Below are 16,181 nucleotides of genomic sequence, written 5' to 3'. Positions count from 1 at the left end.
CATATACTCTGTCAATATGTTACACCAATTTATTCAGCCACCAACTGATAATTTATAACTTAAATCATGTTATCTATATAGTAGGTAAAAACTAAAACCTCACCAATTTTTCAATTTGCATTTAAGAACATTGGTAGGGACAGACAATTTTAATCACGACTAGTTATGGCTTAGTTATATTTCTTCTTTTAGAATCATCACAAATATCGAGAGGAGAGCTTTATGTGCTGCTAGTCAGGCATCTCTTCCTTGGAGACAGTGTAGTGTCAGAATATCAGGAGTGCAAGGGCTTTGAGATTTACAACCCTTTTGCTCACAGAGCTAGACATGTATGTACCAACCGTGTAAATTGTTCATTTCACCCATTCATTTACCAAAGAAAAACCATTACATTTATAAGAATAAAAGGGGGATCTAATCAGAAAGGAGAATCTGATAATTTAGCTAATATTCTTACCTTTAAGAGTCTCTTCCAAACTATCCTCTCCAAGTAAGGATCCATTTTGGGAATTAGAAGAGCTCAATTTTTTCCCCAAGACTTTTTTTTTTTAATAGTCAGGTATTTACACTTATTAAGCCCTTACTTAACACCAGCTGTCAAATATCAACTAACCTTCCGGACAACTCTGCGGGGGTGGGGTGGGGGGGGTGGGGGGGGGTGCGCTACCAATTATTCTTAACCCCTTTACAGAAGAGAAAACCTGACCTTATGGAGGCTAAGTAATTTGTTTGAAGTCACACAGCCTCAATTTGAACCCAGGTGGCCTATACTGTTAAGCAACCAGCAGGCTACAATTCCGTTGCTAGCTGTCCCAGTCTCCTCTAGGCAAGTCAGGGTAAAGCTCAGCAAAATGGAGTAGATCAATGCTGTTCAGTTGAGGAGAAAAATAATCTACACATACACATGGTACTTTTTCCAACTACTCTCATTTGAAAGCTTTAGTCACTATGGCCCAGACTGAATGGGGGAAAAGGGGAGACAGAATCTAAAACGCTAAAGCTAAAACACATTTCAGAAATGATGTACCTGAAATCCCCTTAGATGCTTCTGAACTCTGAAGCAACCTGGCTTCATTGCTCACATCTGGGAAGCCAGGCAAGCTTGGGCTGTCGCTTCTTGTCAAGAACTGAAAGAATTTTCATATTGACACAAGTCTGTCATTAACCTCTTTCTTCATGTCTTCCAGGCAAATGCCTGATCTGATTATTAAAACAAGTCATGTTGCAAAGGTGGAAATCTGCTGTTCACCTTTCCTCGTCTTTCCAAGCAAAATGGTGGAGGGGCACATGGCTACCTGATTATTAAGTTTATTATACTATGAACCATTTGCTAGGGAAGGTAAAACCCAGACATTTAGGTTTTTCACACAAACCAATACCCAATTTATCAGTCTGAAATTCAACACAGTAAAACACTGGCTCATACAAAAATATTAAGTGGTTTTTGACAAAACTTTTTCCTTTTTAAAAATACAGGATTAATATTGACATACGTATCTATAATACACACATAAACTAAATTCAGATAACCCAAGAATTCAGGACTAGTCATCAGTGTGATTAAATCAGGGATAAAACACCTCTGAATTTCCCATAATTTGTTTTACCATCATGTTTTCCTGAATATTTTTTATAGAAATTATTCACTTATCATGACTAGTTCAGATAATTTAAATTCTCAACAAACTTGTGTAGAGCATGAGAATATGGTCTTGTCACCATGATAATCTGCAATTGTCCAACCTATCAGCTTCTTAAGTAATTTCCCAGCTTTGGCCTGGGCGCCTGTTTCAGAGTATACTCCTGAACAGAGCCAAGCACTACGACTACCTAAGAGCTGTATATGTCCTGTGACTTACAGAGGGTGTGGCACAGAGAAAAAGCAAATACAGGCAGGTACTTTTTGCATACATCTATTTTCCCAAAGCAGCCACTGAAACCACATGAATTGGAATAAAACTTAGTCCTCACACGGAATAAAGGACAACAGACAGGATCAGAAAGCTCGGCTGCTTCCCAGTGTTGAACATAACCTACAACACAGAGAAAATTCATGGGGACTGTTAGCAAGGAAGACGGCACAGAGTAGGCCTGTATCAGGTTTTAATGTTGGCTGTTACCAAAATTGATGTTGAATAAATAGTTTAAATCCTCCCTCTTTAGGGGGAGAAAGTCAGGGTTGGACTGGCAATAAAATGTTTAATTCCAGCTTGGAGGCGGTTTTCAACCCTTTTTGCTAATGAGTAGTGGTCAGTCTGCACCCCAAATCCCTCACCTCACTAAAAAGATTCAGCTATTAAACAAAGACTAAGCAGGCTCTTAGGTACGGATGTAGCTCAACTGTGATGGGAGTGATGGGGTCCAGGACAGGGCTGCCCCAAATGTGCCACTTTAGCATGTGGATTATTTGAGCTGAAGGCCACCAATGCCTAACAGACTCAAGGAGAACTTTTTACCTCCCCTGGTACTGCCTGAAAGAATTCAGACAGGGAGTCTGTACCAGGGAAGAGAACTATTACCAAAGTTAACTTTTTTTTTTTTCTTAACATAAGAGTTCTCCACATGGCATAGTTTACCAAACATTTATTCTTCCCATCTTTCTATAAATTGTTTTTATTCCTTTTGAAGCTGAAGACCCCTATCCCCCTTCTCCTTAGCTCAAGATGGCTTGTAAGCCTTGGTTGCCTAATTATTTATGATACTGTCATGAATATGTGAAGTTCCCACATGTATGAAATTAAATTTTTCTCCTGTTAATCTGTCTTAGGTCAATATAATTATTAGGCCAGCCAAAGAACCTAGGAAGGAAGAAGGGAAAAGTTTTCCTCCCCTACTGGGGAAAATAATCCTGCACTCCTCCTCCTCCACCCTACCTCCCCTTCCCATTTCCTTTACTTATATTACCTCACTGACAGTGATCCTCGTTTTTATGGAAGGGGAAAGAAGCACATAGAGGTTATGGACTCGGGGCCATGGAAAATAGCAGAGTCCCAACTGGAGCCGAGCCTGCCAACAATCACAGCAGGGTTCTCCCCTAAAATGCCTCCTCCATCTGCCATGACACTCAGGCACTGAAAGGGAGTTTTCACTGTGTCCTTAAGTCTAACTGCTTTGGATGCTTTCAGAGAGGTGATTTCAAAATTCCCCTCTTCTTTGCCTTAAAGAAAAGATGAAAGAAGAAAAATATAAATAAAATTAGCAATATACACAATTCCCACAGCACATAAGCTAAATGATTTAATATTAGCAAGGGCCAAAATGGATCTTGATACTGAAAATAAAGACACACTAATACTTTCTCAAGAAAATAAACATTTGGAGGGAGAAACATTTCTTAAAAAAAAGAAAAAAAAAGTTTATTTGGAAAAGCCAGCCTCTTACACAAAAGGTTTTGTACCTATACTTTCTTTCACTGTGTCAATTACAATGATATTTTTAAATTCACGGAATATAATTTATCGAGTGTCTATCATTATCTTCTTGTGCATTTTAGAAGATATTAGGTTAAAAAATATTTACAGTTTTCATTCTGGTCCATCCTCCCTATCCTTATATTAAACCCATTTCTCTACTTCTCAAGTAAGTAAAAAGGGTCACAATATCTTTAGGTTTGTGTGGAAAGTAAGAATGTATCCGATAATTGTAAGCAAAACATAATTTTCTGTCAGGCCTGAGAAAAAGAAAAGGAGCAACTTTCCTCCAAATCTTATCCTTATTTGTTTGCCTGGGGCCAAATTGCTCTGGCTTTCTTTAATTAGCAAACATTAAAGAAAAAACCCCAAATATACAAAGATTGAATATCTCACACGCAGCTCTAAGACAGACACAGATATAAATGGAACCACTATGCATCAATGGGGGGAAATTCCAGGAAAATCATTAACAAAAAAAGATTCCAAGTCTCACAGTTTAACTGAGGTTTTGGTAAAACTGAAGCTGAATTCAGCTGCTGTTTGAAATATGTGTCTGCATTTAATTAGATGTGTTGTATTTACTAAGGAGGCACAAATACATAGTTTTGCATATTTTAAAATTAACTTTGACACTGAAAAATACTAAGTGACCTCAAAGGGGGCAATGGCCTATAACCACTCAAAATGCATCTTTGAAAAGGGAAAACAGTAATGTAATGAAATCAATTCTCAAACACTAATAATATTAGCATCCCAAGAAAAGATTCCAGAGAGGTGCTGATGAGTACAATGTGTCTAGAATGGCCAAGATGTTTCCAAAGCTTTATGCCTTAAATTTCCTAAATATATAGCTAGCAGGCACTATGCCAGGCAACTATTGATGCTAGGAAAATATTTTAGTCAGGATTTTATAAAATCCCAACTTGCAACGAATATTTCTACTTATAAATCTTCCAGTGATGATGTATGACACTATATTACAAGTAACAATGAAACAAAGATTAATTTTAAATTTTAGATTGGTCTCAAACAAGTTAGTTGTTACTCTTCCTTACAACGTAACACTTAAAATAGATGAATTCAGCAGAATGGTTTAAAAAGTTAAGGCTCCCTAAAGAGTTCTAAAGACTAAAACTTAAGGCACATATTATAATCTTCTGGACACTGGTAAAAGCTAAGATTTAAACAAACAAACAGACAAAAAAAACCCCATACTACTTCCTTCTGTCATTCTTTGCCAACCACTCCCTTTCCAAAGGTATGGCATTTTAAATTCAGGCTACTGGTAAGGAGTGAAACAAAAATTCCATCACTGAACACCTGGTATGATTTCCCACACAAATGTCCACTATTTGCATTGAGCACCACTGCTGGATTACAGGCCAGTAGAACATTTTCAGGTATCTTGGGTCACAAGCTGCTCCATTGACCCTTGGGCCCCACACGTTTAGACTGGACTCTCCTCCTCTTTGGGACTTCCTTCTGTGTCTTTCTGCTCTTCAGATTCTGCTGTGTATTCTTTTGGCTTCTCAGCAGCATCTACACTGGTCTCCTCCTCTTTATTTTCCTTTTTCTGCTGCTTCTCTGCTTTCTGTTCTTTCGCCACAAGCCGATAATTGATGCCCATGCCAATGAAGAGATAGATGCCTGCGATAATTAGGATCACACCACACGCCCAGTATGTGTATTTGTAGTCTCCATAGATGTCATTCAGACGACCTGAAGATATCCAAAACACAGTTATGTGGGCAAAAGTGAACAAGTATACCTTTCCCAAATGAAGCTGAAGGATCTACTCAGAAAGATGTCAACCAATCCTCAAAGAGCCCATAAATGACAAATTAGTCTAAAAAAAGAACTGCTAAAAATTATCTCATCTTTTATGATGCCACACTTGGGTTTTAGATGGCCTTGCATATTTTGTTATTTTTAGCAACTTGAAAATAACGAAATCTTTCCAAATTTGAGCCAGGAAAGACCTACAGATCATCTAGAATCAATTCTCTGGATTCACAGTGGAAAAATTTGTTGCTCAAGAGAGGTTTAGGAGTCTTGCCCCAGGCCACAGAGCTAACTGCAGTCTCCTGGCCAATGCTCTTTCGCTGACATCAGCATTTCCCAAAGAGCGGTCCCTGTGAACACTTGGCCTGTGCTATACAATTAACAGCAACACCTTTCCACCATTCGAAGTGCTTAATCCTCATAACAGGCAGATTCTGTCATCATTCCCGCTGTATGATGTACAAACTGAAGTACAGAGACCTTAAGTAACTCGCCCAAGGTCACAGAGCTCATAAGTGAAATAACATGGCTTTTAATCCAGGAAGTCTGACACTGAAGCTGCACCTGTAAGCTCCTGAGTGTTCCCAAAGTCAAACTTAGGGAATGGCATAACATATTCTTTTCTGGTAAAGATTCACCATGTGCATATTAAATAGGCTTTGCAAGGTCCTCTGGTAATCTATCAAACTTGGGGTTTCCAAAAATTTTTTGGCCATGAAATCCTTGTTATAGTAAAATTTATTAGCATCTCACCCAATTGGTTAGTTAAGGAATAAACACCCAAGAAGACTTAATACAACCAATTCAAATATGATTCCATATGCTTTTCTAACTCAGGACATCGTTCATTCAGCAATATTTATGGGGCTGACGCATACACTCGGCACCGGGCTGCTGGCCCTGAGGATAAGGGAGAGCAGAGGAGAGAACATCCACAGTTCAGTGGAGAAGAGAAATGTTAATCAAATAATTATACAAGCCGTGACAAGGAGTGTTTGAAAGCAGAAAATAGGGGGTTGGACACTCAGATACCACCTCACGCCAGTCAGAGTGGCCAAAATGAAGAAATCAGGAGACTATAGATGCTGGAGAGGATGTGGAGAAACAGGAACCCTCTTGCACTGTTGGTGGGAATGCAAATTGGTGCAGCCGCTCTGGAAAGCAGTGTGGAGGTTCCTCAGAAAATTAAAAATAGACCTACCCTATGACCCAGCAATAGCACTGCTAGGAATTTATCCAAGGGATACAGGAGTACTGATGCATAGGGGCACCTGTACCCCAATGTTTATAGCGGCACTCTCAACAATAGCCAAATTATGGAAAGAGCCTAAATGTCCATCAACTGATGAATGGATAAAGAAATTGTGGTTTATATACACAATGGAATACTACGTGGCAATGAGAAAAAATGAAATATGGCCTTTTGTAGCAACATGGATGGAACTGGAGAGTGTGATGCTAAGTGAAATAAGCCATACAGAGAAAGACAGATACCATATGGTTTCACTCTTATGTGGATCCTGAGAAACATAACAGAAACCCATGGGGGAGGGGAAGGAAAAAAAGGAAAAAAAAAAAAAAAAAAAAGAGGTTAGAGTGGGAGAGAGCCAAAGCATTAGAGACTGTTAAAAACTGAGAACAAACTGAGGGTTGATGGGGGGTGGGAGGGAGGGCAGGGTGGGTGATGGGTATTGAGGAGGGCACCTTTTGGGATGAGCACTGGGTGTTGTATGGAAACCAATTTGACAGTAAATTTCATATATTAAAAAAAAAATAAATAAATAAAAAAAAAAAAAAAAAAAAGAAAATAGGGGGTTGGGAGCAGCAAGCAGGGTCAGGAAAGCTTCTCTTACAGTGTAAATGAAGCAGGGACCTAGAGGAAGATGGGACCCATCTAGGAGGAGGGGATGGGAGAAGGATGAGGCCAGAGCACAGCAAGTGCAAAGGCAGGTGGTAGGAAGCTGGGGTGTGAGAGGGGAAGGAGGAAGGGCGGGGCTGTTGGAGTAGGGAGAACAAAAGGTGAGTGACAGGAAATGAGGCTGGAGAGATTGGAAGCCAGGCTGGGGGGCGCCTTGTAGGCCACAAGGGAATTTGCTCTCCACCCCAAGAACAATGGGAAGCAACTGGAAAGATCTCATCAGCTGGAACATTGAGTTTGTATTTGCCTGCAGAGTAGAAAACAGATTGTAGGCTGGCTAGAGTGGATATGGGTAGACCAGTCTGGAGGCTGCTGGAGCAACCCAGATAGGGGACAGGAACTGTGGATGGGGTGGTGTTGTGACAGAAAAAGTGGGCCGACTAGAAACACTGGATATGGGGAGGAAGAGAGCAGTATCAGAAGGAGAGCTATAGGTCTTCTTTATGTATCCTTATTCCCCAAATCATACTTCTAAAAAGTATACATCTTCACTAATTTGTTATCTAGTGAGCTATTAACTGAAAAGATAACCTTAAGAAACAGTTCCCAAATTATATACTCACTTACTAGCCATGTGATGTAAGGCAAACTATTTAACCTTTCAAAGCTTCTATTTCTTATGAAGTAGGAACTATGACAGTCCTATTTCATAGGCTTATGAGCTGTAAGAGGATACAGAAAATGTTTAGGACAGTCCCTGGTAAACCAGGAGCTCACATGGTAGCTATTATCAGAGGTGTTGTATTTTACATGTTTTCTACAATAAGCACCTAAGTTTTATGAAGATAAAACACTTCAAAAAAGAATGCCATTTGTAAAAATATTGGACTCCCCTTTCAACTTGATGGTTCAATGCAATTTGATTCTGTAAGGATCTGAGCAATTATGCTGTGCCAAGCATTGTGTCAGCACTGAGGCTACAGAGATGAAAAATGCTCTCTGCCACCCAGAGGCTCACTAATCTCTGCTTTTTTTCACCTTCCCAATTTTCTATGCCTGTTTTATGGTAAGAGGACCAAAGAGGTAGTAAGGCATACTATACCTAAAAGTGGCGGCCCCAAGAGGACAGGACAGCATTCCACAATGGTCACCAATCCCACAGCGCTGGAGAACCTCTGGGGTCCAACAAGGTCCATCAGTGTTTCGAATAATACGGAGCTGAGCCACCCAAATGCAAATCCAAAGAATCCCGCATAGACACAGAACCCAATGTAGCTGGAGGATAAAGGTGCTAGCAGATGACACACTCCATTTGCAATAATAGAAGCAGCAAAAAAGTACTGAACTCGAGGTCTTATCCACTTCGTGTTGGCTACAAGTCCCATAGAAGGTCTGGCTACCATATCGACGAAAGCCAGAATGGAAAGAAGGAAGGCAGCCTTCTCACTAGAGTAATGTTTACTCTTGCCATAATTACTGAGAAAGACCAAAGGAGTAAATAGTCCAAAAAACATGAGCACATTTCCGGAGAGGTATAGCAAAAAGCCTCTGTGTGTGAACAGAGATAAGTCCAGGAATTTATTAATTGTTTGGAAGACTGATCGTTTCTCTTGTTTGGGGTTTCCTCCAATAAGATCTGTATTTGCATCACCTACTCCCTTTTTTCCTTCAGATTTTCCAGCATCCTGAAGGGATTCTTTAGACCTATCTTTCCCTGCGTTGGTTGGCGGGGGCCCTATTGGTCGCATCAGGGCACCAGCTACACAGCAATTTAGTAGGAGGCCCCCAAGAATTAGGAAGCTTCCTCTCCAGCCAAAGATACCAAAGAAAGCCTGATTGAGGGGGGCCAGAGTAGAGAGAAACACAGGGCTGCCTGCCATGGCCAGTCCATTTGCCAATGGTCGCCTCTTGTAGAAATACTTGCCAATCATGGTCAGAGCCGGATTCAAGTTGAAGGCAAGCCCAAGACCTGGGGAGGAGGGTTAAAAAGAATCACATACTATAATAAATGTCAGCAACGTATTTGGAATTAGTTAACAAAACAAAGAAATTAAAATAAGAGCTATAAATAATGCAAACGAGACAAAAATCCTCACCATTACAGGATATACCGTATAATGGTTTAAAGTGTGGTATCTAAAAGCAGACATATGTGGGTTCAAATCTCAGCATTGCGACTTGCTGGTAATGTCGGACATGTGAGTGTCTCCTAATACGTAAAACAGGTGCACAGTGCTGTTGGTTAAAACAGTGCATGGCATTGGAGTCTGCACTCAATAAATGTTAGTTATTTTTATTATTGTTTATAGTATTTGAAGGTGAATAACTATTTGTCTAATCTCACAAAACCACCTGAGGAATCAACTGTAATGACAGAAAAATCATTAAGTGGATAATTATCAACTAGAGACAAGTTTTACAACAGAAAGTGCAACACAAAATTATTCCTTTTATAATAGCACCAAAGGGGCACCTGGGTGGCTCAGGTGGACAAACATCCAACTTGAGCTCAGGTCATGATCTCATAGTTCATGAGTTGAAGCCCCACATCAGGTTCCTGTTGTCAGTACAGAGGCTGCTCCCTCTCTCTCTGCACCTCGCCTGCCCGTATTCTCAATCCCTCTCAAAAATAAAGAAACATTTTAAAAAATGACTTTACAATAGCACCAAAAGTAAAAAATGTGCAATTTTAATCACTGCAACTGTGTAACTTTCCTAAAGGGTCAGAGAATGAAAACACACACAAAAGCGCACACACAGTTTTTGGACAATAAAACACAACATCATCAAGATGTCAATACTCCCCAAATGAATGTATTAATTTAATGTGATTCCAATGAAAATGTCAGTGCATTTCATTTTGGAATAGGGTAAAATGACTCTAAAACACACTTAAGAGAATGCATGGGAGTCAATCAGGAAGTCCTCCTGTGGTACAGGAGGAGTGGGACAAACAGTAACAGATATTTAAATGGACTTACAGAAGCTACAGTCATTACAACAGTGTGGCTCTGACTCAGGCATAAACACTGATCCGTGAAAGTGGACAGAGTCCATGAACATTTAATGTAAAAAAAAAAAAAAAATATATATATATATATATAATAATTATTATGTATATATATAACACATATATTTTAATGTAAACATTATATATGCATACACTTAATGTAAAAGTGAAGTTTTTAATTCCTGTAGAAAGAATTGTTCAATAAACAGTGCTAGTAAAAGTGAATATTCAAATAACTTCTAGATGCTTTCCTTGGTCCCTGCTTGTTCCCTACCATTTATATTTAAGCCATTCACAGAGCATTAAACCAATACACCAGAGCAGATCACTCCAATGTTTCAAGCCTGATAGTGGCTTCCCAACCATAACCTTCCCTTAGGTTAACTCCCTTCCTCATCTCATACCAGACCATTCTCACCTGTGCCAAGAAGTACACTGTTGACCTGGGGCTTAGGTTCCCCTAGATTTTCACAAAGCTAGTTCCCTGTTTACTCAGATTTCTTGGTTAAGGACATGTCTCCAGAGCACCCTAACTTCATAGACCACCTAGTCTTTCTCTGTCAGAACACTTTGTTTTGAGGCTTTGTATAGCATTATTACTAGCTGATATTTTCCCTATTTATTCATATATTTGTGAGTAGTATTGTCTGCCCCCTCCCATTAAAGAGTATGATTTAGCCCAATTTTGTTGTTCTATTCCCAACAATATCTGTAAATTTTTTTTTTTTTCAACGTTTTTTATTTATTTTTGGGACAGAGAGAGACAGAGCATGAACGGGGGAGGGGCAGAGAGAGAGGGAGACACAGAATCGGAAACAGGCTCCAGGCTCCGAGCCGTCAGCCCAGAGCCCGACGCGGGGCTCGAACTCACGGACCGTGAGATCGTGACCTGGCTGAAGTCGGACGCTTAACCGACTGCGCCACCCAGGCGCCCCGATATTCCCAACAATATCTGGAACAGTGCTTGATACACACATGGTTGTTAATAAATATTTGAGGAACGAATAAAAGAGAATAAGCTGAGTAACCATGTAGGAGCAAACAGACTTTTATGTTTCTTCTCATTTTATGTAAAATGTTTTCTTCTATTCAGAAGTTTTAAATGTAAAACATGGCAGGGGGAGGGTAGGGTACCAGATGTTTAAAAATAGGCAAATAGGGGTGCCTGGGGTGGCTCAGTTGGTTAGGCATCTGACTCTTGATTTTGGCTCAGGTCATGACCTCACGTGTTCGTGAGTTCAAGCCCTGTGCATATTAGGCTCCACCCTGGCAGTGGGGAGCCTGCTTAGGATTTTCTCTCTCCGCTGCTCCCCATTTGCCGGTGCATTACAGGCTCACGTGCACGCTCTCCCTCTCCCCCTCACTAAATAAATACATAAATCTTATAAAAATAAAAAAAACTTAAAAATTTTAAACGTTTACTTATTTTTGAGAGAGAGACAGACCGTGAGTCAGGGAGGATCAGAGAGAGACGGAGACACAGAATCCGAAGCAGGCTCCAGGCTCTGAGCTGTCAGCACAGAGCCCGACATGGGGCTTGAACTCATGGACCACGAGATCATGACCCAAGCAAAGTCGCATGCTTAACAACTGAGCCACCTAGGCGCCACCCCTCTTTCTGGTTTTTTAATGTTTATTTTTGAGAGAGACAGAGTGCGACTGGGGGAGGGGCACATAGGGAGGGAGACACAGTATCCGAAGCAGGCTCCAAGCTCTGAACTGTCAGCACAGAGCCCGATGCAGAGCTTGAACTAATGAACCATGAGATCATGACCTAAGCTGAAGTTGGACTCTCAACTGACTAAGCCACCCAGGCACTGCCCCCCACCCCAAATTTTTCTTCCAAAGAAAAGTCAACAGAAAAAAATTGGCAACAGATATTTGGAGGGATGGGGACTGGGAAGTTATTGTTTAATGGGGTCAGTTTCAGTTCTGCAAGATGAAAACAGTTCTGAAAATGGATGGTAGAAATGGTTGCAAAACAATGTGAATATAGTTAATACCACTAAACTGAACACTTAAAAGATGGTTAGGAAAGTAATTTTATATTATGTGTATTTTCACAAATGTAAAAAAAAATTTGGAAAAATAACTGTGTCTTATGCAAAGGGACAATTTAACATGTAAAGTTACTACACATTATTCTTAAACAAGTACACAAAAGCCATTAATAAGAATTTTGTACAAAGACAACAAAAAAAACCCCAAATACACAGCCACAGACAAATTAAAAATATTTACTTTCCCAATAATCAAAAGAGATTTAAATTAAAACAAGGAGAAGACACCATTCACCTGATGAAATGATTTTTAAAAAAGATAATATCCTATTTTTGCCAAGGCTGTATACCCTCTCACATGATGGTAGAGCTCTTAGTGAGCATGACCTTTCTGGAGGGCAATTTAGCTTATATGTATTTTTCAAAAAAATAGCAGTTCCACTTTTACAAAGTTATCCTAAGAAAATATTCATGTTCATAAAGGACTATTAATGTAATACTGTTTACTAACAGTAAGAAAATGCAAAAAAACCCCAAAAAACAAAAATTAAACCCTAAATATTGAACAATTAACTAAGAGACTGGTCAAATAAAATTATGGTATATATTAGGGAGCCTGTTTGGCTCAGTCAGTAGAGCATATGACTCTTGATCTCAGGGTCATGAGATCTGTGCATACAGCTTAATAAAAAAAAATTTTAGTATATATCTATTCAATGGAATATTGTTATCAGAATATTTAATGACATGGAAAGATGTTCATGGTATCTTGGTAAGTGAAAAAAAAAAAGGTTACAAAACATAATCTTATCATTTTTTGTATTAAAAGGCTGTATGTTTGTACACAGAAAAAAGTATGGAAAGACATACATTAAAATGTTAACAGTCACATCCTCTGGATTGTGAAGTTATAAGTAATCTTTATTATACTCATCAGCAGTTCATTATTTTAATCTGGCTATCAAAAAAGGAAGAAGGGAGTTATTAAGTGGATCTTTTATCCCTCAGAAATGTATCTGGACATTCTGTCAGATAATTCCAGCTTTATGTTTTATGCTCTCCTGCTCCAATAGAAGGCTATTCCCTGTGTGAGGAAGAGGTAATGAGAAAGAGTAATAACCAATGATCAACCTTGCAAGAAGTTGCCTGACACATTTTATCTACCACCATTGACTATTCTTAGGACAAGAGATGCTATCATCTCTTTGATTCATTCATTCAACAATAAACACATACTGTATGATAGCAATTTTCTTTAAAAGTTTGATTTTCTAGTACCTTTAAAAGTATTTATATAGCTCTTCAAAATGATAATCAAGTAATTTCCATAAGGAAGGAATTTCACTCAAAAGATCTGAAAGATGAATGTAAGTGAAAAGCAAATAGCCGGTAATAAACTAATGCTTGAAAATGAACCAACAGCAACTCACCTCCAATGACTCCAACACACAAGTAAAGTTCCTGAACGGTATTACAGAAAGAAGCTGCAATCAAACCACAGCCTGACAAACAGCCACCAGCAATCATGATTGGACGACTGCCATATTTATTCACCAGGATACTGCTGATAGGACCTGGGAGAGAACCAGAAATTTAGTAGCATAGAAGAAAGGAACCAACTCCTGCACATCTATACAAGGCATTAATGACACTAAATGACAAGTTCTCCAAAATAAACAGAAAACAACAAAAGACGATGGTAAGAATATTGCTTTCTATAATTATTTCATAGTCAAAGTGTATTAGAAATAAAGATGCTAAAAATCATCACTGTGTGCCTTCTACATCTATAAATGTTGGACAGAATTTTGCTAAAATATAAAAGGGCTCTTGTCTCTCCTCGGTCTTCTTCTTATAAGGCAGAACTGGCTGAAAACACCTTGGTAATGGATGTTTGTAGGCTTGTTGTCATATCTAGGATATGATCAACATATTTAATAAGTTTGCTCCGTTTTCATTTTTTGGACAGGCACTCTGACATGATGAGATGATTTTAGAGTATTATTTATACATTATCATAAATGCAGTTTGTGTCATATTTTTAAAAAAGAAAAAAATGAAAATGACCAATATTTTTTCCAAGTTTAAGTAATTTTTCAATTAGGAAATCTAACTTTAAAACAAAAAAAACTGTTCTCAGTTTTACCTACATGTCTCAGGTACTGAATTGAGTCTTTCTTTCAGAGTTAACTTGGCTCCTTGCCTATATTACTGTTTCATGGTAACAATACTGTGGGGAAAAAAGCTTGTGGGAGATTAAGTCAAATAATGGTCAAAATATCTTGGGTCTAACAACTCAAGAAGATAGAAAATAGAGTGTTATTCTGATAAAATCAGATTAAAAACAAAAGAAAATCTGATTAAATTTCCTCTGCTAAACAGATGAATACCAAAATATCAGCTTTTCTTGAACATGAGAGAAGAAACCAAATAAAATTTGAAGTATCATAAGGATCAGGAAGAAAAAGATTTGTTGTATTTATCAGTTTTCAAATATGAATATCAAATGGCCTCTCCTTACTTGCTACAAATAGGTATAATCTGTAAGTCCTTTTACCAAACTTTTAAATGTTAATTATAAGAAAGTCTTATCCAAACCAATGTTTTAAAAGCTGTAACACAATTCTTAAGTAGACTAACAGTATTTCTAATTACACTGAATGACATTCATTGAATTTCATTTATGTATAAGAATACTTATGTCTCTACTTCATGGATATGGACTTGTGGGAACGACACCTTTGTTTACCTGACACTGTACCTCGTCTGCCTGGAAAAGGTAGATGACTGCAAACAGAAAGGATCACTGCAATGCATCAGTAGGGAAGGGGACACAAGGAAATGATCTGCTGTTTGAACACTGCAAAGTCACAAAGCTACTGAAAACCAAGTTTCAAATCCAGCCCGTTTCTCCCCATTACATGCACTCTATGTGTGTGGAACTAAGCTACAAAGCAGAAGTCATATAAATCATGTTTTTCTTCTATTAGCACAGTAAATTCTGACCTTCTTCTGTTCATTCTATAATTAGTTCCCTAGAAGACAGTCTACTTTTTAAAACAAATATACAGTGTATGTATTCAGAATATACTACTGGTTATATGTTGACATATTCTATTTCCATAAACACTATGGAAAATTCTGCAGTTACTTATATTGTAGTACTACACTCAAAGTTGCAGGATGATACAATTAAAAGGTCAGGCTCTGACCCCAGGGAATCCAAATTCAAATTATGGTATGTATGCAAGAAGGAATCAAACCTTTTGACATCCTAGTGTTTCAGAGTACTCACTAAGTCTATCTCAGGGGCTGGTTCCAGAAATGGCTGCTAGGAGAGACTTCAGGCTCAGCTTGAATTTGTATAAAAATTTTTCATTGACCTTCTAAGTTACTTCATGAAAATATCAGACCACGGCTGGTTTGGAAATAATTTGAATTTATAGCTTATGTAGGATGAAATAATTAAAGGGGCGCCTGGGTGACTCAGTCAGTTAGTTAAATGTCCGACTCCTGATTTTGGCTCAGGTCATGGTCTCACAGTTCATGAAACTGAACCCTGCATCGGGCTATGCACTGACAGTACGGAGCCTTCCTTGGATTCTCTCTCCCTCTTTCTCTGCCCCTCCCTGGCTTGCGCTCTCTCTCTCTGTCAAAAAATAAACATAAAAAAAGATAAAATAATTAAATACTGGAAGAATATTCATGAAATATTTCCATATAAATTCCATATAAATTTCCATATACATTCTGTATAGTCAGAATTACAAAGATCAAAATAACTGCCACATCGTTGATTCTGTGAATTAGAAGTTAATACTGTAAAGCCCACAATATTAAAGTAGGGATGTCAAAATGACGTTAGTGTGAAACTGAAAATATGCAAATTTACACTTTCATGTTTAAAAAAAAAAAAAACTCAAGTAAATAAATCAGGAGTAGGCAACTAAGATTTCCTCCCTTAAAAATACACTTATGCTCTAACAAGCATCAGTATGTATCTCTGAACCAAAGCATTAAAAAAGCCCACTAAACCACTCATAGGTCAAAACATATTAGCGTTGAGGGTGTGGCCCAAATACAGAAGTTACAGAATTATGGCAGTTTAAAAACTGATG

General features: G+C 38.4%; 1 protein-coding gene across 2 annotated transcripts in view; it reads right to left on the bottom strand.

Moving 5' to 3' along the window:
* Positions 1-1,292: 1,292 nt before the first annotated feature.
* Positions 1,293-16,181, bottom strand: part of SLC16A1 (solute carrier family 16 member 1) — a 61,152-nt gene continuing 46,263 nt past the window's right edge. For both annotated transcript variants that reach the window (XM_019457876.2, XM_019457875.2), the window contains exons 3-5: positions 13,494-13,637; positions 8,156-9,022; positions 1,293-5,132 (exon numbers count right to left, since the gene is read on the bottom strand). In XM_019457876.2, the coding sequence (XP_019313421.1) occupies positions 4,861-5,132; positions 8,156-9,022; positions 13,494-13,637 (1,283 nt within the window). In that variant the 3' untranslated portion in view covers positions 1,293-4,860. The remainder of the gene's footprint in view (positions 5,133-8,155; positions 9,023-13,493; positions 13,638-16,181) is intronic.

The sequence above is a fragment of the Panthera pardus genome, unplaced genomic scaffold (genome assembly GCF_024362965.1).
Source record: "Panthera pardus isolate Hobbes unplaced genomic scaffold, ASM2436296v1 HiC_scaffold_11, whole genome shotgun sequence".
NCBI lineage: Eukaryota > Metazoa > Chordata > Mammalia > Carnivora > Felidae > Panthera > Panthera pardus.
This window is presented reverse-complemented; position numbering and strand designations above follow the sequence as displayed.